The sequence below is a fragment of the Myotis nattereri genome (assembly GCF_964212035.1).
Source record: "Myotis nattereri genome assembly, chromosome: 1".
In the NCBI taxonomy this organism is placed as follows: Eukaryota; Metazoa; Chordata; class Mammalia; order Chiroptera; family Vespertilionidae; genus Myotis; species Myotis nattereri.
This window is the reverse complement of record NC_138075.1, coordinates 11,705,870-11,727,872: the sequence shown is the minus strand read 5'-3', so window position 1 is coordinate 11,727,872 and position 22,003 is coordinate 11,705,870. Positions and strand designations below refer to the sequence as shown.

Below are 22,003 nucleotides of genomic sequence, written 5' to 3'. Positions count from 1 at the left end.
TTAGGTCCACTTTTATTGGAGAGCCTGTTTTGCCAGTAAAACCAGAAATTATGTCATCCAGAGACAATCCTTAGTGCCCACTCCTGACAGCCTCGGGGGGAGTACACCTAGACGGGAGAGGCTCTGAGATAACACCCAGGGTTACTTAGACCATTCTCTTCAAGGCCTTTTGTCTGAATGCGCAGCTGCTCATCCTCTTCCATTCCCTGTGGATGACAACGACTTTGCCCTTTTCCAGCCTCGTGTTCTGGCCATGAAATCTGACCCCGCAGCATCAGCAGTGTGATGGGCAAGAGGCGCATCCGCTGCAGGGCGGGCCTGGACCCTGGTTTGCACTGGGCGCCTAAGACTTGTTCTGATTTCACATTTCTTTTTTTTTTTTAAATAATTTACTAAAGCCCCTCGCATTTGGGTTAGCAGCCAGAGTTCAGGGAAGGTGTTTTTGTTCCTTCAGTGGGAAAATGAAGCTTAGTGAGTCAGCCCGTTCCTTCCCCGTGACGGCTGAAATGCCATTGTTACGGTATCTTCAAACGTTCCCTCTGGCAGTTAAATTATGACACTGATTCCCTCTGCGCCCTGAGTGTCGCAGAGCTTCCCGAAATGGGTTCTTCTCTATTGGCTTTGGGCAAAAGAAATTTATGACTGCTTTCTGGAAACTAACAATGTCAGAATTAAATGTCTTTAAGCAGAGGGCCCGATAGAGCCCCCTCAAAGAACAGTTTATTGCAGAGCAGTGATTCATTCCGATTCAGCCAGGAGGAGCCTCTAAAAAGAGCAAGGTTTGCCCAGCCGGCATGGCTCAGGGATTGAGTGTCGACCTATGAACCCGGAGGTCCCGGTTCCATTCCTCATCGAGACACATGCCCAGGTTGTGGGCTCGATCCCCTGGGTGGGGCGTGCAGCAGTTGATAAATGATTCTCTCTCATCATTGATGTCTCTCTCTCTCTCTCTCTCCCTCCCTCTCCCCCCCCCCACTTCCTCTCTGAAATTATATATATATATATATATATATATATATATATATATATATATATTTAAAAATTAAATAAATGAATAAAAAGAACAAGGTTTGAGTGGTGGTCTCTAAAGAGTCTTTTAAAGAAATGGAAGGAAGAGAGGGGAGGAGGGAGGAGACTAGAGGAGAAGAAGGGAGGAAGGGAAAGGGAAACCGGATTTTCCACAGGAAGCTTTGGTTTCCTAGAGCTGACTTCCATAGCAAACAGGAGAATGTGTACCGACTATTTCTAGGAAACCCTAGGTAATGTAGGGTTTGTCGTGATGCCATAGTAACATACTGTCTTAGCTCAGGCCGCCAAAGCCAGTACCACAGGCTGGGTGACTGATGACCAATGGAAGTGTATTTCTCAGAGTTCAGGAGCTGGAAGTCCGAGGTCAGAGGCCCGCACAGGTGGCTTCTGGGTGCGAGCCCTCTTCTGGGTACGAGCCCTCTTCTGGGTGCAGCCTGCCGACTCCTTGTCGTATCCGCACGTGGCAGAGAGAGGCAGAAAGACCACCCCGCTGACTCCAAGGGCACTAATCGCATCACGAGGGCTCCACCATCATGACCTCAGCGAACCCTACTTGCCTCCCAGAGGCCCACCTCCACATACATCGCGTTGAGATGTCGGCTTCCAGCATATGCGTTTTGGAGGGACGTAATACACAGGAAATGTCATGAGTTAGTAGAGAAGAGATCCAGACCGGGGGAGGACACAGATGGTGATGATCTGTCACTTAACTTGCCCAGCCATGCTTCTTCCTTTTTTTCTTTTTTAATATGTTCTTTATGGATTTCAGAGAGAAAGGGAGAGGGAGAGAAAGATAGAAACATCAATGATGAGAATCATTGAACTGCTGCCTCCTGCACCCCCCACACTGGGGATCGAGCCCACAGCCTGGCATGTGCTCTGACCGGGAATCAAACCGTGACCTCCTGGTTCATAGTTCGACACTCTACTGCTGAGCTACGCCAGCCTGGCCCATGCTTCACCCTTGCTACTGCACCACACATCTGAGTAAAACCACCAAAGGACCAGAGAGCCACCAATATTCTCCAGGTCTTTGGCTTTCGAACTGGATTTCTGGGGGCACTGGGATACCACCAGAGCTAAGAGGCTGCTGTGGGGGTGGGAGGGTGTGCAGAAGGTGGGCTGAGAGCCATCAGGGTGCAGGCGGCATTTTCATAATTCCTCAAAGTGTCTCGCAGCCAGAACTTCTCACTCAGGCTGCTACGAGCCCTGCATGGTGGTAACATTCTACTTAACCAAGCCATTTCTTTGTAGTCTGGGGGAGGGCAATTTAGCGCAAGAGAGAACATAATTATAGGCGCTCGCTTTTAAGGCGTCGCTTCTCAGTTTAGAAGTTAAGTAGCTCTGGAATTGGAACACCTACTCAAGGTAAGTAAATGATTCTCCCCCCTGTTTAAATGCGAGCAGTCAGAAATAATGACAGCATTTATTTCAGCCATCATCCTAGCTGATGCTTGAGAAAGCTTGAAGCGCAGAGCTAAATGCCCCCGCGACTCTGTATTTCTCCGGGAAATGCAGTTTGTAAAATTTCCTCTTCAGAAGCTGACGTATTCTGACTCCCTGGAGGCTAATTTTTGTTGCTTTCTGAGTAGGATAAAAATGACGGTGACTTGTACTAATGCACATGATTTAAAGAGTTCTCCTTCACACCCAAGTTTTCAACTTGTATCGTTACGATATGCAGTAATTTATTTTTTTTTGCTTCTAATCCACTAGAGGCCCAGTGCACGACATTCGTGCACTGTGTGTGTGTGTGTGTGTGTGTGTGTGTGTGTGTGTTGTGGGGGGGGGGGGGTGTTGTCCCTCAGCCTGGCCTGCGCCCTTTCGCCATCTGGGAGCCCTCAGGGGATGTCATTGAGCATCTGCCCCCTGGTGGTCAGTGTGCATCATAGGAACCAGTCATTCCACTGTTCAGTCAATTTGCACATTACCCTTTTATTATATAGGATTGCTAAGGAGTCTAGAAATGACCCCGAATTCAGCAGTTAAGAGGAAAATATTTAAATCTTTACTACATATGATTTTATGATATTTTGTCAAAGATGCTTCACTGTGAACAAAATGAGAGAGGAGTTAGAACCCTGAAATAGCAAAGTCTAAAAATATCCCTTAACATTAGAAAGGACTCCTAACAGCTCAGGTTTGCAGTGAGACCATCTCCCCTCAGCCCGCGTGGTGCCTTGTGAAATGCGTTCAGTCTGTGATGTCACTGTAGTTGAGAAATGGAACAGATAGAACTTTTCTTGGGGTGCACTATAGATTTACCTGCCTGGCCTGTAGGAGAGCCATGGGTACCCAAGGTGAGCTCCCTTCAGAATCCTGGGGTGATCGAATGTATAGAATGAGCTCAGATCTGTGCTCTGCACACACCAAGCACAGAATATTGGAATCTGAAGGTCCTTAGAGTTCATCTGGGCCACCCTTCCTCTCTGAAATAAAATATTCTTAATGTTAGGAAAATATATATATACTAGAGGCCCGGTGCACAAAAATTTGTGCACTCGGGGGGGAGGGGGAGTCCCTCAGCCCGGCCTGTGCCCTCTCACAGTCTGGGACCCCTCGGGAGATAACGACCTGCTGGCTTAGGCCTGCTCCCGGGTGGCAGAGGGCAGGCCCAATCCCTAGGTGCAGCCCCTGGTCGGGCTCAGAGCAGGGCCAATTAGGGAGTTGGGGCGCCGCCTCCTGTCATGCACAGAGCAGGGCCCATCAGGGGGTTGGGGCACCGCCACTCTCACACTCAGGGCAGGGCCGATGGGGAGGTTATGGCTCTACCCCATCACACACAGAGCAGGGCCCGTGGGGGGGGCAGGTTGGGGAGCTCCCCCCTATCAGGCACAGAGCAGGGCTGCTCAGGGGGTTGGGGCCCTGCCCCCTGTCACACACAGAGCTGCAGGGCGATCAGGGGGTTTGGGCGCTGCCCCCTGTCACGCTGATCCCGGTGCCGGGAGGCATATTACCGTTTTACTATATAGGGTAGAGGCCTGGTGCATGGGTGGGGCCGGCTGGTTTGCCCTGAAGGATGTCCTGGATCAGGGTGGGGGTCCCCACTGGGGTGCCTGGCCAGTCTGGGTGAGGGGCTGAGGGCTGTTTTCAGGCTGGGAGTGACTGAAGTTCCCAACCGCTCCTTTTTTTCTTTTTTTTTTTTTTATTCTGGGCCAGCTTTACCTTGAGGCTTGGCTCCAGCTCTTAGGCCTCTGCGGCTGAAACTAGGTTTCTGGCCTTTGCTTACAATGTTGCGAATCTGCTGGCTGAAGTCCGGAGGTATTTGTTACAATGTTTCTTAAACTGCCCACTCAGAGGCCTGCAGCCGCAGGCGGGGAACATTGGTTTCCTCCAACGATCCTCCATCACTGAGGCAAGCAAGCCTCATGTTAGTTTCAAGCTGCCTGGCTGCCGGCCGCCATCTTGGCTGACAGTTAATTTGCATATCTCGCTGATTAGCAATGAAAAGGGTAGCGGTCGTACGCCAATTACCATGTTTCTCTTTTATTAGTGTAGATGTATATATGTATTTAATATGAGAGGGGAGACTGTTAACAAAAAAGACTTAACAGATAAAATGTGTGGACCTTGTTAGGATCCTGACTTCTACAGATGATCTGTAAAAAAAGTCATTTTGAGAAACTTGAATATGGATGGGTATTATTTGGTGTTAAGGAATTAGTGTCCATTTTGTAGGGTGAGATAATGGCAGAGCGGCTCCTTTGGGAGCAGAAAGTCCTTGCCAGTTACAGTGCATTGTTATTAAAGGATGAAATGGGAATTTCTGGGATTTAATTTAAAAGACTTCGGTAAATAAAGGGAGTGGGCTGCTAGGAGAAACGTGATTGGCAAAAATGTTGACAATTGCTGGAACTGGGAAATGAGAGTTTATTATAGTACTAGAGGCCTGGTGCACAGATTCGTGCACCAGTGGGGTCCCCCAGCCTGGCCTGTGCCCTCTCGCAATCTAAGACCCCTCAGGGGATGTCGGAGGCCTGGTGCATGGATTCAGCCGGATCCATGCAGGCCAGGCCAAGGGACTCCACCGGTGCATGAATCCATGCGTATAAGATCTTCGGTTAATCTCTTCCCACCCTCCCCCTTTCTCTCTGAGATTCATCAGTCTGTTCCATGTTTCCATGCCTGTTCGTTGAGCATCTGCCCCCTGGTGGTCAGTGCACGTCATAGCACCGGTCGAAATGTCGAAAGATCGAATGATCGCTTAGGCTTTTATATATAGACTAGAGGCCCGTTGCACGAAGAGATTCATGCAATAGGCCTTCCCTTCCCTTGGCTGTTGGCACCAGTTTGCCTCTGGCACTCAGGACCCAGGCCTTCGCTCTGGGCGGGCTCCGGCCAGAGCCGGCCCTGGAGCCATCAGGCTTCACTGCTTCGGCCCCAGGGCTTTCAGGCTTTGCTATGCAGCTTGGAGCCTACATATGCAAATTAACCGCCATCTTTGTTGGGTTAATTTGCATACTCTCCTGATTGACAATTTACATGTTTGTCTATTATTGGGTAAGATTCTCTCTACCTTTGTGTGTGTTTGAAAAATATCATAATGCAAAGCTTTTACATCTTTTGACCTTGAGTTGTTTTTTTTAAGACTATGGAGTGGACAACATCTACATAAAAGGGTGGAGACTGCAGGCCTACTAGGACACCTCTCTTCTTGGTCTCAATGAAGGGCTCTTTAGGGGTTGACTGCGGCCCTGGCAGTCCCTGATCACTTCATTCCTGGCCCCAAGGACCCCAGGGAGTTGCCTGGGGGTCGTGGTCACATAAAACAGGTCAGAAATGGTTCCGTGGAGCTAGACTGCCATGGACTGCCAGGTGAGCTTCTGTGGCCTCCAAACTACACTTGTGCACCTTTGGTCCCCAGTCGACTGGCTCATCTTCTCCCAGATTCGGGTTGCACACAAATCAGATAGCTTCAGGCGGGAAGCACAGGGAAGACATTGTGCATTGAGAAGCGGCTCCTGTGACAATCCATTCATTTCTGTGCCTGTCAAATACAGGGAGACCGAAATGCATGGAGCATAACAGGGTTTAAACTGACGTATTTACATCACCTGTTGGAAGAGGCATGAATACATGTTGAAGTGTATGTTTTAGTAACGACTGTAGGGTTTTAGCTTCTGATGGCAGCCAGTCTCCTGATTTTGGTGCCAGATTTGGCAGCCACTGCAGCGTGGGTGTCTGTGTCAAGCGTGGAATTACAGATGCTTGTCCATTTCCCTCCCTCAGCTCTGCTTCCAGTGTGTTCCCCTGACAGTCGCTGCACTCACCCAGCAGAGTCACGTGGCAAGAGCACAGGCCTGGGAAACGAGACACATCTAGGTCCTGATTCCGGCTTCCCGCCTTTAGGCAAAGTGACTGAATTCCGCTTTTTCTCATTCGTCCAATGAGGCCAATAGACTGGACACTAACACCCAGGTCCCCAGCGTGGGGGTGAAGGGCCAGTGGCACCTGGCAGAGCACAGGCCTTGGCCATGCCTGTGTCCTTTCCTTCCACCAAGGAGGACCCTGAGGCTGATTATTCTCAACCCAGGGCATCCTCGGTGCTCAGTCCTCTGAGCTCAAGAAAGGGGCGGCTTTCTCTGGAAAAGCCTGCATTGCCAGCTTACACACACGCCTAAGCCCGAGAGGGGCAACAGCTATGGAAACACCTCCACGTGCAAACATGAGGAGGCTGTCTGCCATTGCGCCTGGGAACACCCCCATGTTCTGTTATTTTTGCTGATTGAAACGATGGCAGTGATCGATCAAATACAGTAGGTGATCAAACGTCGCGGATTACCCTTTCTTTAATAAAATCGAATGTTTTAAAATCAAATAAACAAGATCAAGTCTAGAAATTTTAAATTCCTGGAACATGTGGCAAAATCGCTGGATGTCTCATTCACGGGGAAGTCGGTTTGTCAAGCTCGTGCACGGGCTTCAGCAACACGCCTGTGTGCGCGCAAGTCACACGTCCAGAACGAGGCTGCCTTCAGGACCCTGATGCCAGGGGAGCCCCATCACGCCTTCATGCTGGCCCTTGAATCAATGGGTCTTGTTCTGTAGACAGCAGTTTATCTGTCTTGGCCTAGGGCAGTGGTTTTCAACCTTCTAGTCCTTTAAATACAGTTCCTCATGTTGTGACCCAACCATAAAATTATTTTCGTTGCTACTTCATCACTGTAATGTTGCTACTGTTATGAATCGTAATGTAAATATCTGATATGCAGGATGGTCTTAGGCGACCCCTGTGAAAGGGTCGTTCGACCGCCAGAGGGGTCGCGACCCACAGGTTGAGAACCACTGGCCTAGAAGCTGCGCTCCTTGAGGTCCAGGACCTCGGACAGGTCATCTTTGTGTGACCCAGACCCCTATGCAGGCTCTTGAGCTTAACAGATGAACTTAACTCAATAAATTACTGCTGCCCAGCCAGTGATTGAGCATTGACCCATGAACCAGGAGGTCATGGTTTGACTCCCCATCAGGGCACATGCCCAAGTTGCGGGCTCGATGCCCAGTGTGGGATGTGCAGGTGGCAGCCGATCAATGATTCTCTCTCATCATTGATGTTCCTCTCTCTCCCTCTCCCTTCCTTTCCCTGAAATGAATAAAAACCTATTTTTAAATTAATAATACTACATTATTACTATGACCTGTGGCTGAGAGCTGCCCTGCTCTCCACAAGAAAAATAATTGTCACCTTTGGGATCGGACAGGAAGATTTCGGAAAAGAAAGCGTGCCCACTTGAATCTCGTGCTACACGAGAAAGCTCTCTTCTGATTCTCGGCAAGTGTACCACTGCTCTGTTTTCTGTTTCTCATTTTTCTTAGTGACATCCAGTGTCCTACAGCTGGATTCTTAGTAACTTGTCTGTGTGCCTGGGTAGGAAGGTCAAGAAGATGGAAATTGTGAACAGGAAAAGACAAAAGCAAGAGAGACATTTTATATTTTGTCAGCCAACACGTCAGTGTTCACTTCCAGAGCATGAGGTGTACATGGGAAGAATTTTGTTTAAAAAATGTTGAGCAAATGTCTCAACTCCACATATGCTGGTATCTGCTGTGTCTCTGCCTGGAACAGCCCCATCCCCACCACCATCACCTTCATCATCACTTGTTCACACACACACAACCCCTCCTTTTCTACCTAACTTCTCTTTAGCTTTCAAGTCTCTTGCTTCGTCTTTCCAGAACCCCAATTCTGAAATGGGCTCCCCTCTAAGCAGCTCCCCTGGGATCCTACAGCACGAGGCTGACCACACAGTATTAGTCATCGCCTCACTGGACGAGAGCTCCCTGAAGACAGGGCCCAGGTCTGTCTTTCCCACAGCTCGATCCCTCGTTCCCCGAATGGCACTCAACACGTTTATGGAACACATGAATTTCGATGCGTCTGTATAAGCCCTTTCTTTGTATGAACCTTTGTTTATCTCTCTGAACAACATCTGTCGAGTCTGTCTGCTCAGGTTGTGTACTGTACTAGGACGTCCGGCAGAGTGGGGCGGGGAGGCGGAAATCAACCCACCTACCCGTCGCCACGCCATCTCACTGGCCGCGCCCGCCTGGAGGACAAGGTGCCTTTTCCTGATTCGCTCTGCGGCTCCATCTCTGAACAACGCGTAGCGTCTTCAAAGGCAGTGAGGACTTGCCCTCGAGTTCCTAGGAGGACGAGGCCTGGGTGCTTCGGTGAAACCGTTTCTGTGGGTCCTTGGCCCACATCAGAGCCAAGACCCTGGCCCCATCCACGGCACGGCTCTCCCTCACGCTTCTCTCCTCTGACTTTTGTCTCCTGCAGGGTTTGGGATGACGACTCCCGCGACAGTAGGAGGCAAAATCTTTCTGATCTTCTATGGCCTCATTGGGTGTGCAAGCACCATCTTGTTCTTCAACCTCTTCCTGGAGCGGCTGATCACCGTCATCGCCTACATCATGAAGTCCTGCCACCAGCAGCAGCTCCGGAGAGAGGGGGCCCTGCCCCGGGAGAGCCCCAAGAACCAGGGCCTCTGCAGTGCGGTGGGCGGCCTGGCGGGCTGGAAGCCCTCCGTGTACTACGTCATGCTGATCCTGTGCCTGGCCTCCCTCCTCATCTCCTGCTGCGCCTCGGCCATGTACACCTGCGTCGAGGGCTGGAGCTACTTCGACTCCCTCTACTTCTGCTTCGTGGCGTTCAGCACCATCGGCTTTGGGGACCTGGTCAGCAGCCAGAACGCCATGTACGAGAGCCAGGGCCTCTACCGCTTTGCCAACTTCGCCTTCATCCTCATGGGCGTCTGCTGCATCTACTCCTTGTTCAATGTCATCTCCATCCTCATCAAACAGTCGGTGAACTGGATCCTGAGGAAAATGGGCAGCGGGTGCTGCCGGCAGTGCCAGGGCGGCCTCCCGCGGGCACGCAGGAACGCGATCATGCCAGGCAACGACCCCTCAGAAACGGGCGGGGTGATGGAGAGCGAGGCGGGTGGGCGGTGCCCCTCGGAGGAGATGATCTCCATGAAGGACTTCCTGACCGCCAACAAGGTGTCGCTGGCCATCCTGCAGAAGCAGCTGTCCGAGTCGGCCAACGGCTGCCGCCTCCAGACGGCCACTCGGGACAGCGAGTTCTCAGGGGGCGTGGGGGCCTTTGCCATCATGAACAACAGGCTGGCAGAGACCAGTGGGGACAGGTAGGACCGAGGCAGCCGAGGGGAGAGCGGCCGGGAGAGGAGCGTCACCGAGCTCGGCTCTGCCCGTGGCTGGGCTCGTCCGTGCCTCTGGCTTCTTGAAGCCCAGCTTGTTTGGGCTCCAACAAACAGCCGGCTTTCAGGGCCGCGGAAGCTGAAGCCTCGATGCCTTCTTCCTTATCTTTATTCTTTTCATTTAAATTCAGTCTTTTAAACACAAATCATAGGGCAGCCCAAGACGGTGGGCTGTTTCTTTGCTCCTCCTGCTCCAGGGTTTTAACTATTTGCTGGAGGGGGAGGGAGGGTAAGCCTTGATCTCCTGCTGCTCTGACCTTCCTGTGGAAATAAAACCCCTCCAGGTCCTGATTTCCTCCTGGAAACCCGCATGCTCGTTCACCTCCTCCCTCCCCGGACCCTCAGCGCGAGCAGGGGAAGCGTGCGGCAGGTCTGGGCTCCGGCCGCCTTCAGAGCAGGTTGCTCTGCGGTGCCACGGCCAAGGCCACCATCTGTTTTAGTCGTTACCTGGTTCCCTGCTTTTTCCTTTTCCTTTTTTTTTTTTAAGATCTTAATGTTTGGCCAAAAGTGTCTTTGGGACCTCCGTGTGCTAAGAACATGAAATTCAGCCGCGAAGAGGTGGGGGAGCCTCACCTTTGAGACTAAAGAATACGGTTGGACATTCTCCCTGTCAGCGGGCACAGGGACCACTTCGTTCTTAGCAGGCCTGGGGGCCCATGGCGAAGATCATCCCTGACCATTTGTTAGAACTGGAAACTCAATAAACCCTCGTTTTATTAACTCAGAGTCCGTGGCTGCTCATTGTGGACAGGGGGAGTGAGGTGTCTTACGAAACAGGCGTTTATTGCACTCAGAGGCAAAGGAAGCAGGAAATGAACCTTTGGAGATAGGAGCCTCATCTTGGATTCATGGCTGGAGAAACATTCTAGGCCAGAAAATAAAATGTGGCTTTCCTTGCGGCATCTGTTTCAGTTCTGCCTTCTGGGATTGTACCAAGCCTGGTTGCATAACCTCCCAAGAAGTTAACATGTCCGCGCTGGGAACAAGGGCTATTCATCTTCACGTTTGCAGGAGGGAACGTTTTAGGGATGAGAGCACGGTTAGAAAGAGATAGCTGTTGTTTTTATACGATAAGGACAGTGCACACACAGTTCTTCCAGAAGTGATGAGGAAAGGACGGGTGCGATAAAGAAAATGAAGGGGCCCTGGCCGGGTGCTCAGTGGTTAGAGCATCGGCCTGCACACTGAATGCTCTCGGGTTCGATTCCTGGTCAAGGGCACATTGTACCTCGGTTGCAGGCTCCATCCCCAGCCCTAGTCAGGGCGCAGGCAGGAGGCCACCAATCGGTTTGTCTCGCATCAATGTTTCCCTCTCTCCCCCCCTCACCCGCTTTCCACTCTACCCAAAAGCAATGGGAAAATATCCACAGAAGATAAAGGGGAAAACCGATGCCTAATGAGACTGAAATGTTGAGCAGAAACCATCAGAGTTGGACCATCACATCCAACCGCCTTGTTTTTTTACACAAGGAAACGGGCACGAAGGGGCTGCTCCTTGTCTGAGCTCTCGGGCAGATGGGGTACAGCGAGGGAAGCCCAGGTCTCCATATGGGGAAGCCGGGCTCTTCGTCCAGGCTCCACACCGCACGGAGCCCTCCTGCAACGGCGCCCTCTTCAGGCCGAATTGCCTCTTCTTCCAGCTGGCAAACCCAACTACTTTCTTCACAAGGTCAGACGTGCCCAGCAGCAGAGGGGTGTTAAGTAGCAGCCCCGGGCTTTGACTGTGGGGCTCTGCAGCTCCGATGTCAGAGGTCTTCATCCCTGGGAGAAACACCTCTTCATGCAGAATTCCAGTGGGTGAACATAGGAGGAGCCAGGGAAGTAGCTTCCATCAGAACGTCAAGGTCGCCGTTGCTGCCCGAGGGATCCACGGCGGGCGCTGACATTAGTGATGCTCACATTTAAGCTGAGTCAGGATACTTGAAGTCTCAATGGATCGCCACCACAACATCTAGTCATTGCAAAGGGAAAAATAGCAACTTCCCCGTGTAGAATTCTGGCAGACACCACATTAACCAAGTGCGTCAACATCACCAGCCGCTCGGGCCGATGTCACGCATCGCCGGAAGCGGTGCCCTGAGCAGGACACAGCACCTCTGTGACATCCTTCCCAGGAACAGATAGCTTAGTCCGGCGGTTCTCAACCTGTGGGTCGCGACCCCTTTGGCGGTCGAACGACCCTTTCGCAGGGGTCGCCTAAGACCATCCTGCATATCAGATATTTACATGACGATTCATCACAATAGCAACATTACAGTTATGAAGTAGCAACGAAAATAATTTTATGGTTGGGTCACAACATGAGGAGCTGTATTTAAAGGGCCAGAAGGTTGAGAACCACTGACTTAGTCTAATCACAAGAAAACCACTGACAACGTGAGAGGCGTCCTCCCAGATAGAGCTGTCAAGCTAACGAGAGACAGGAAGACCGCTGTGCTGTCCCAGGTGGGAAGGCCGAGGAGGCGTGACGACGAAATCCAACATGGGAGCCTGGACTGGATGGGTCTTGACGCATGAAAAGGACGTTAGTGGGAAAGCGGGGTGAGCCCCAACAACTGGTAGTCTAGTTGGTCATCGTCTTTACTAAGGTTACATTCTTGGTTTTGATGGTTGCTCTGTGGGTATGTAAGGTGTTAACGTACGGGGAAGTTGGGTAGAGGTATATGGGAACTCTCTGTACGACTTTTGCAATTCGACTAGACATCCAAAGTTCTCTCAAAGTAAAACGTTAAAAAAAATCGAGACTTTCTCAGGATTGCACACAACCAGTCACACCTCAATTTGGGCCGGGAGCTGAGCATACACAGAGGACTCCAATTCGGATCTCACATCCCACGCGAGCCGTGGCCAGTGATCTCCAGCAGCCGCCCTGAGAGTGTGGTCCAGCCCAGCAGCAGCCCTGGGAACGTGTTGGAAGTGCAGAGTCTCAGCGCTCCAACTCAAAGGAAGGAATCAGAGGCGCGAAGGGCAGGGCCTGGCAATCTGCTTCTTAACGCGTCCTCCGGGTGATTTTTTCCAGGAAAGAATGTTGTCCTGAGCGTGAGCTGGAAAGGACAGGAGAAAGGCCCTGCCCTGGAGTCCAGCTCATGTCCCCACCACGTTCTGCCGCTGTGACCGGATCCCAGTGCCTCCCAGACTGAATCTCTCATCTGCATCTCAGAGTCATTGCTGGTGAACTTGACTTGCCCAGACACCAAGACATCTACTGTGGGTACTGCTCCCACGGAAGAATTAGAAGGAATCAGACGAGGGTAATCGTGTTGGCATCCTGGATTCAGGCAGAGGTGGTGCTGTGTTATTTGAAAGGGACTTTTTAAAAATTATCACCTCATGATGGTCCTGGGGTAGAAGATTCCTGTGTCACCGTAGGCCATTGGCTGATTGAATGTTTAGTCTTCCCAGCAGCAACCTTGGAATTGGAGTCAATGCAGAACCACCTGCCAGAGGCACCGCACATCCGACATCCTCAAACCCCGAGAGGCACCTAGGGACATTTTTTAAAAGGCCTTTCCCTAGACCTTCTCAGTCAGAATCTATCTAACTGTCTGTCTGTCTATCTATCTATCCAACTCCTATTGGTCTGTTTCTCTAGAGCAACTGACTAATACACGTTCCCACTTCGCTTTCTCATTCCCTCCTGGATTACTGGAGAACATAAATGGTATTCTCACTGTTTATGAAGAACCATCCCTCCCTTTTTATATATATACTAGAGGCCCAGTGCACAAAATTTGTGCACGAGTGGGGGGGGGGGGTGGTCCTTCAGCCCAGCCTGCACCCTCTCCAATCTGGGACCCCTCAGTGAACATCCCCCTTAGAATCCAGGACCACTGGCCCTAACTACTCATCTGCCTGTCTGTCTGATGCCCCTAACCACCTCTGCCTGCCAGCCTGATCGCCCCCTAACTACCCTCCCCTATAGGCCTGATCACCCTCTAACTACCCTCCCCTGCTGGCCTGATTGCCCCTAACTGCCCTCCCCTGCCTGATCACCCCTAACTGCCTCTGCCTTGGCCCCCATCACTGTGGCTTTGTCCAGAAGATGTCCGGTCTAATTAGCATATTACCCTTTTATTAGTATAGATTTTTATTGATTTCAGAGAGGGAAAGAGAGAGATAGAAACATCAATGATGAGAAAGAATAACTGATTAGCTGCTTCCTACATGCCCCCACTGGGAATCAAGCCCGCAACCCAGTCATGTGCCCTGACCAGGAATTGAACCATGACTTCCTGGTTCATAGATTGATGCTCAACCACTAAGCCATCCCAGCCAGGCCCTTTTGAATTATACACCTTCAAAGAGAAGAGTCCTGTTACTGAATGTAACAGATGTCTAATTGGCTTCACCAAGGAGAATTCTTCAAAATGATTGCCAATAAGGATACCATTATATATTTTGAAGTCAAAGAACTTTCTAGAACATGGAGTTACTGGTGGTGAGAATATCCAGTTACAACTGTCTGGTTTTGATCCAAAACATTTCTTCTTTCCTAGTCTACTTTTTTCTCAGAGTAGAGATGGGGCTGGGGGCTGGAATCCTGACATTGTGTGAAACCCCTAGTGTGGAACCCTGGTGTGGAGCCCTGGTGGGGAGCCCTGGTGTGGAGTCCTGGTGTGGAGTCCTGGTGGGTAGCCCTGGTGTGGAGCCCTGGTGTGGAACCCTGGTGTGGAGCCCTGGTGTGGAGTCCTGGTGTGGAGCCCTGGTGTGGAGCCCTGGTGTGGAGTCCTGGTGTGGAGCCCTGGTGTGGAGCCCTGGTGTGGAGTCCTGGTGGGGAGCCTTGGTGTGGAGCCCTGGTGTGGAACCCCTGGTGTGGAGCCCTGGTGTGGAGTCCTGGTGTGGAGCCCTGGTGTGGAGCCCTGGTGGGGAGCCCTGGTGTGGAACCCCTGGTGTGGAGCCCTGGTGTGGAGTCCTGGTGTGGAACCCTGGTGTGGAGCCCTGGTGTGGAGTCCTGGTGGGGAGCCCTGGTGTGGAGCCCTGGTGTGGAGCCCTGGTGTGGAGTCCTGGTGTGGAACCCTGGTGTGGAGCCCTGGTGTGGAACCCTGGTGTGGAACCCCTGGTGTGGAGCCCTGGTGTGGAGTCCTGGTGGGGAGCCCTGGTGTGGAGCCCTGGTGTGGAGTCCTGGTGTGGAACCCTGGTGTGGAGTCCTGGTGTGGAACCCCTGGTGTGGAGTCCTGGTGGGGAGCCCTGGTGTGGAGCCCTGGTGGGGACCCCCTGGTGTGGAACCCTGGTGTGGAGCCCTGGTGGGGAACCCCTGGTGGGGAGCCCTGGTGTGGAGCCCTGGTGGGGACCCCCTGGTGTGGAGCCCTGGTGGGGAACCCCTGGTGGGGAACAGCAGACAGCTTCCTGGGCAATGTTTCAGGTGCCCATTCTCTGTGCTGAACGTGTGGCCACAGCTGTTCTTCAGCTACGGAGACTGCCCCTCCCGCAGAGGCCTGTGAAGAAAACCGCCAGACACCTCCCCCATCCGCTCCAGGCGCAAAGCCTCACGTAAGTGGACCCTTAACTAGAAGCCTCAGTTGTCCCGTGAGGAGAAGATATGACGAACGGGCCAGGGGAGTGGATGCCGCCATGATTAATGTCATGACGAAGCTGCCTGATATGTTTCGTGCTGAGTCGTGGTCACAGCTCATCGCAAGGCCGATCCCATGGTCCCTCTTGGTCCAGTCAGTCGGTTGCCTTTCAGCCACTGAGCAATCCTGGGGGCCGCGGAGGGAGAGGAAGAGGCTGATCTGAAGATGCACCCTTTCTACCCTTGGACGCTCCATTTTCTTACTCAGCTTAACCCCTGCGATCCCGCACTTCTCCCCTTCCCTTAATTACCTGGTCCTTTCACCTCTCACCTCAGCAGCCCACTTCTGGCCTGGCTGGTGTGGCTCAGTAAGCACCCGTGCACCTACAGGCGGTGGGTTCGATTCCCAGTCAGGGCACATACTCAGGTTTCGGGTTTGATTCCCGGTTGGGGCGTGTATGGGAGGTTCTCTCTCTCTCTCTCTCTCTCTCTCTCTCTCTCTCTCTCTCTCTCTCTCTCTCCCTATCTCTAAAATAAATTTTTAAAAATAAAAAAAAAAGTTTTGAAAGTAAAAAAAGCCCATTTCTGGTGCCCGCTGTGACCTGAGCGGAGCCAATGTGGTCATTGACGATGTTGAGGTTCTTGGTGCTGGATGAGGCGGCCACTGCCACTCTGAGAGGAGAGTTAGCTGCCCCAGCAAACCTCGCTGCCAAGAAGCAATGAAAGCAAGTCTCAGGCCCATGTCACCTCCATAGAGACATGTGCTGAGCAATCAGGGGCATATGCGGGTCCCAGCCCGGTCTACAGCCGGGGCCCTGGGCTCCATGAAGCTCCTGTCCTACCTCCGGTGACCGCACTGCCTGACACACCAGCAGGACCCAGGCACCACGTCGGCATCGCCACCAGAATCTCCAGGCCCTGTGTTAGGCACGGAGCCATTCAGGGACTTGACCAAGGGGTTGGGCTCTATGGTCCCCCTCTTCTGCACGGCTGGTCTCTCCCATCGGCACCCCCTGTCTGGACAGCGAACACTTGCTGAGGTTTGCTGGGTGCCAGGCACGCTGCCCGGGGCCTTACACGCGTGATGTTATGTGGTCCCTCCGGTAACCACACGGCGCAGGAACAGTTAAGTTCCCTGTTTTACAACAAAGGAGCTGGAGCTCAGAGGAGTGACTTGCCCAAGGCTAGGGAAGTTACAGGCACTCAGTGAGAGGAATGAGGAGGCAGGTCTGGCTGACGCCAACGCTTTGAACACTTAACCGCGTGCCACACCATCACCGCATGGCTATGAAGACAAGTGTGGAACCACCGCACCACACGGGGGTCACTCCCCGTAAAACGAAGCAGCGAAGAAACCAAAAGCTCCTTGGCTTTGCTGCCTCGTCTCTCCGCTCCCCTTCAGAGCCGCACTTCCCCAAGCAAGGTCTACGGTTGCTATTTCCTCCTCTCCCCTCCCCCCTCCCTCCTTCCTCCTCCCCCCTCCCCCCTCCCCCTGCGACCACCACTGCCCTCACCACCCTGCACACAGTCAGCACCCCGCAGTGGCCGAGGGCTGGGGAGGAGCCTGAGGGAGCAGGAGACAGAGCCTGGGACTTCCTGATGGGAGTCGCCCTGAAGAGTTGTGTCTGTTCTGTGGCCACTGGCAGGTCTGTGGCCAGTGGCAGGTCCACGCCAGAGGCAGGTCTGTGGCCAGTGGCAGGTCTGTGGCCAGTGGCAGGTCCACGCCAGAGGCAGGTCTGTGGCCAGTGGCAGGTCTGTGGCCACTGGCAGGTCTGTGGCCAGTGGCAGGTCTGTGGCCAGTGGCAGGTCCACGCCAGAGGCGGGCAGTGATTGTTGTGAAGGGGACAATACATCCGGGGCTGTAGGGGGCTGTGTATGGGAACCCCAGCCCCTAGATATTGGAAATAGAGGGTTCCACAGCCTGTTGCTGTTTCGTCTGCCAATCAGCTTTTCCGCAGTAAAACTAACTCCTGTCAGAACAGGGAGGGAAGGAGGGGAGGAAAAATGGAAGGAAGGAAGGAAGGAAGGAAGGGAGGGAGGGAGGGAGGGAGGGGAGGGGAGGGGAGGGGAGGGGAGGGGAGGGGAGGGGAGGGGAAGGGAAGGGAAGGGAAGGGAAGGGAAGGGAAGGGAAGGGAAATGAATATAAATCACCCTGGATTATACTTGTCTTTATAGCAGTGCGGTTATAAAATGTAATTTAATATGTTTTCTGGAGGAAAGGGGTCCCAAGAGTCGCACCTCGGCCCACTACGCGCAGGCAAGTGCCAGCTCACTCTGTTCTTTCTGAATTGAAAGCAGGTCCCTGGAGAGAAGGTTCCAGGGACATTAACATGGGAGACTATTGATCAGCCAGTGCTCCTAATACGAGGGGGCAGATATAGTCCGAGAGCCCGGGGGCGTCCGCGAGGGACAGTGTTAAAGGGGCAGGACGTCGTGGTTGAAGGCAGAGTTGGAAACATTGCTGAGGGCTGGGCTTGACCTTGGGAACTCTTGTTCCATGAGCTCTGCTGGGACTGACTCCTCATTCCGCACTAACTGGATTCATGGTAAATGGCAGACATAAGTGGACAAATAGGCTGACAGGTTAAATGAGTTTAAAATCAGAAGTGAAATTCAATGCACAGAGCCCCAGTCTCTGCATACCCCGCCTTCAGGGAGCTCACTCCTAGGGAGAAAGAGGCAGAAGTAAACAAATAATCACACATTAGTATCACACGAAAGGGACGATGGGACTACAGAAGTGGGAAAACGATGCCTCAGAGAGTCAGAGATGACTCCATGAAGAGGTTTGAGTTAGAGTGGGTCTTGAAGGATGTGTAGGAGCTCACCAGAGTGAGGTCCAAGGTGAGATGGTGAAGGAGCACAGGCGAGAGTCAAGCGGCCAAGGTTCCAGCTCCATTCTTTAGCATTCGTGTGACCAGAGACAAGGTATGTACCTCTCTGAGACTCGAATGGCTTATCAATAAAATACCTACCATGAGGAGTTCTTGGGAGGTATTAAAAACCAATAATACACATAGAGTATTTAGGTGCTGCCTGGCCCCTGTAGGCTTTTTGTAGACAGGAGCCACTCAGAGGAAAAGATGTATAGAGGCATGTGGGAGGGATGAGCCACACAAAGGCAGGGCGAGGGTGTGTTGGAAGGCTGTTGGAGCCCAGAGAACCTGGCTTGTAGTTTCTTGCAGTCCTTGACATAACAGCGGTGTGATCCTGAGCTAGTGTGTAGCTTCTCTGCAGCTTTCACAGCCCGGCCTCACGGGACGGTTCTGAGGATGCGATGAGTTCCTGAAAGTCAAAGGTCCAGCGCAGAGGGAGCCATCAGTAAATGGCAACTCTCATTTCATCGCTGGAATGGAATTAAGAACCAACAGGTTATAGTCTGGCGCCCCACCCACATGGAGAGTATTTATCAACAGGGTTTTCTCTTCATTGTATCTCCCCATTGGAATGTGAGCTCTGTGTCTCATTCACTGCTGTGAGCCCAGCGTCTAGCAGAGTTCCTGACACATAGAATATGCTCCATGGAGATATGTAAGATGGATGGAAGGGTGGATGGATTGATGCATGGATGCATGGATGAATGGATTGATGGGGGGGGGGGATCCATGGATTGATGAATGGATGCATGGATGAACAGATTGATGGGGAATGGATCCATGGATGGATGCCTGGGTGGAGGCATGGATGCATGGATGAATGCATGCATGGGTGGGTGGATGAATGGATTGATGGGGAATGGATCCATGGATGGATGCATGGGTGCATGGATGGATCCATGGATGGATGCATGGGTGCATGGATGAATGGATTGATGTGGGGGGCGGGGGGATAGATCCATGGATGGATGCATGGATGCATGGATGAATGGATTGATGGGGGATGGATCCATGGATGGATGCATGGGTGCATGGATGGATCCATGGATGGATGCATGGGTGCATGGATGGATCCATGGATGGATGCATGGGTGCATGGATGGATCCATGGATGGATGCATGGGTGCATGGATGAATGGATTGATGTGGGGGGCGGGGGGATAGATCCATGGATGGATGCATGGATGCATGGATGAATGGATTGATGGGGGATGGATCCATGGATGGATGCATGGGTGCATGGATGGATGCATGGGTGCATGGATGGATCCATGGATGGATGCATGGGTGCATGGATGGATCCATGGATGGATGCATGGGTGCATGGATGGATCCATGGATGGGTGCATGGGTGCATGGATGGATCCATGGATGGGTGCATGGGTGGATCCATGGATGGATGCATGGGTGCATGGGTGCATGGATGGATGCATGGGTGGATCCATGGATGGAGGCATGGGTGCATGGATGGATGCCTGGATGGAGGCATGGGTGCATGGATGGATCCATGGATGGAGGCATGGGTGCATGGGTGGATCCATGGATGGGTGCATGGGTGCATGGGTGGATCCATGGATGGGTGCATGGGTGGAGGCATGGATGGATGGTTGCTTGGTTTGGGAAAAGCACAAAGCTCATCTCAGGGAGAACTCCAAGCACAGCTGTGACTGTGGCTCACCCCCAGCTGCTCTTAAAGCCCCAGAAAGGTTTCCCGCAATGGCCCTGGGAGAATGGCAGGTGGGGGTGCTTACAGGTAGATGAGAGAAATGGGCATAGGCCAGGGGTGGGCAAACTTTTTGACTCGAGGGCCACAATGGGTTCTTAAACTGGGCCGGAGGGCCGGAACAAAAGCATGGATGGAGTGTTTGTGTGAACTAATATAAATTCAAAGTAAACATCATTACATAAAAGGGTACGGTCTTTCTTTTCAATAGTTTTATTCATTTCAAACGGTTTGCCCACGGCTGGCATAGGAGGAGCTCACCCCAGCTCCTGAACACAAGTGCGGGGTCAGCTGGACCTTCAAGGGGACCGTTGTCAGCCCCCAGCTACTGGCCCTAGGGAGCCTGGAACACACCCACTAGTGCTGATGGGAGCCTGGCCTGGGCCCCTAGGAAGGATGGTGGGTAAGTGGAGGGGGGGGTGGCCTCTCCATCTGCCCAAACTCTGACCATTCTTTGTCACCCTTTTCTGAGTGTTAGGAGACCCGTGTTCACGTCTGTTTCTGCCCCTCCCCGCTGTGGCACTCGGGCCACTTACAGGACCGTCAATGCTTTAATGTCCTCAGTTGTAAATGGGGTGAGTGCCTGGGACAGAGGAGGCACTCGATACTGAAGTCTAACCAGTGTGAGGCCTCCAAATGCTCCATTTGCTAAGGAGCCAGTACTTCGTGACACCTACTATGTTCCAGGTGCTATTCTCGACCGCTTTCATTTAATACTCAAAGCAGCCCTAAGGGAAACACTTTTATTCCCATTTTACAGATGAAAATCTGAGACAGAGACTTAAGGAAGCTTCCCAGGGCATATGGCTATTAGGTGCTATTCATGTGGCCATATTCTCTTTTTTTAAAAAAATATATATTTTATTGATTTTTTACAGAGAGGAAGGGAGAGGGATAGAGAGTTAGAAACATCGATCAGCTGCCTTCTGCACACCCCCCACTGGGGATGTGGCCAGCAACCAAGGTACATGCCCCTGACCAGAATCGAACCCAGGACCCTTGAGTCCGCAGGCCTAGGATCTATCCACTGAGCCAAACTGGTTAGGGCTCTTGTGGCCATATTCTCAACACCCAAGTCCCCGTGGAGGCTCCAGGGAGCGCCCTCACTGCTATTTGAGCCCCACTGTGTCATAGATCCGGGTGGAAGTCCTTGGCTTGGGGGCGTATCTGTTCGCTTTGGCTACAGTAATACTACATAGCAAACAACATCAGAACTTCAATGGCAAACAGCAGTGAGCTTTGATTTCGCTCCCATGTCTGGTGTCTGCAGCCGGGGATTGGCTGATGTGGGCTGGGCTCACTGGAGGTGGCTCTGCCCCACAGTCTCTCCCCCTCCCCCTGGGATCAGCAAGCTATCCCGGAACAAACTCTCCCCCCACCCCCTACCCCCCCCCCACCTCCCCCACCCCACCCCCACCCCCGTGATGGCTGAGGCGCCAGAGGGCAGGTAGAAATCGGTGAGATTAAGCATACGTCACTTCATTCCATTCTATTGGCCAGTGTAAGCCACATGGTCAACCCAAAGGCAAGGGCTGGGAATTAAGCTCCACCTACAGACGTGAGGGAGCTGCCAAGTCACGTGGGAAGAGATGAATTGGGGGGCCGTTCTTCCCTCCCTCTTGCCCAGTGCCTGGCAGCCTCTGGTGACATCCAGGAAGCAGCAGGACAATGTCAAGTTCCCTGCAGAAGACAGCAGAGCCCTGGACCTTCCACCTCCCTCTCATCAGGATGAAGGGGTGTCGCTCTGACGAAACCCCCCTCAGTGGGTTGTGGGAAAACATTAGCTGTGGTTTTTCTTCACATCATTGTCTCTGATAATGTTAATGATAATATAACGCACAGGTGTCTGGGTCTTGAGGGATCACAAGGTACTCATTATCTTCCCGATCGGCACGTCAACCCCACGGAGTGTGCGGAGGAGGGAGGGCCCCTAGGAGAATGTATAATTAATAACAACAGTAACAATAATAGTACTTTCTTCAGCTCTCGCTGTGTTCCAGGCACTGATTTACACAACGGACTCAGTTAATAGAAGAGGAATGGCGCATCACTGGGGCTCTGGGATGGGAATCTGCTTTGGAATCTCAGGGGTTCCGCCTCCCAGCTGGGCAGCCTTGGGCAGCTTACTTAACCTCTCTGTGTGCGT

General features: G+C 52.4%; 1 protein-coding gene across 1 annotated transcript in view; it reads left to right on the top strand.

The window, feature by feature from the left end:
- KCNK13 (potassium two pore domain channel subfamily K member 13) overlaps positions 1-10,466 on the top strand; it is a gene marked incomplete at its 5' end in the record, with an annotated part of 78,272 nt that extends 67,806 nt beyond the window's left edge. Inside the window, one exon of the mRNA XM_081112056.1 lies at positions 8,807-10,466. Coding sequence (XP_080968182.1) covers positions 8,807-9,678 — 872 coding nt within the window. The 3' untranslated portion in view covers positions 9,679-10,466. The remainder of the gene's footprint in view (positions 1-8,806) is intronic.
- Positions 10,467-22,003: the final 11,537 nt, after the last annotated feature.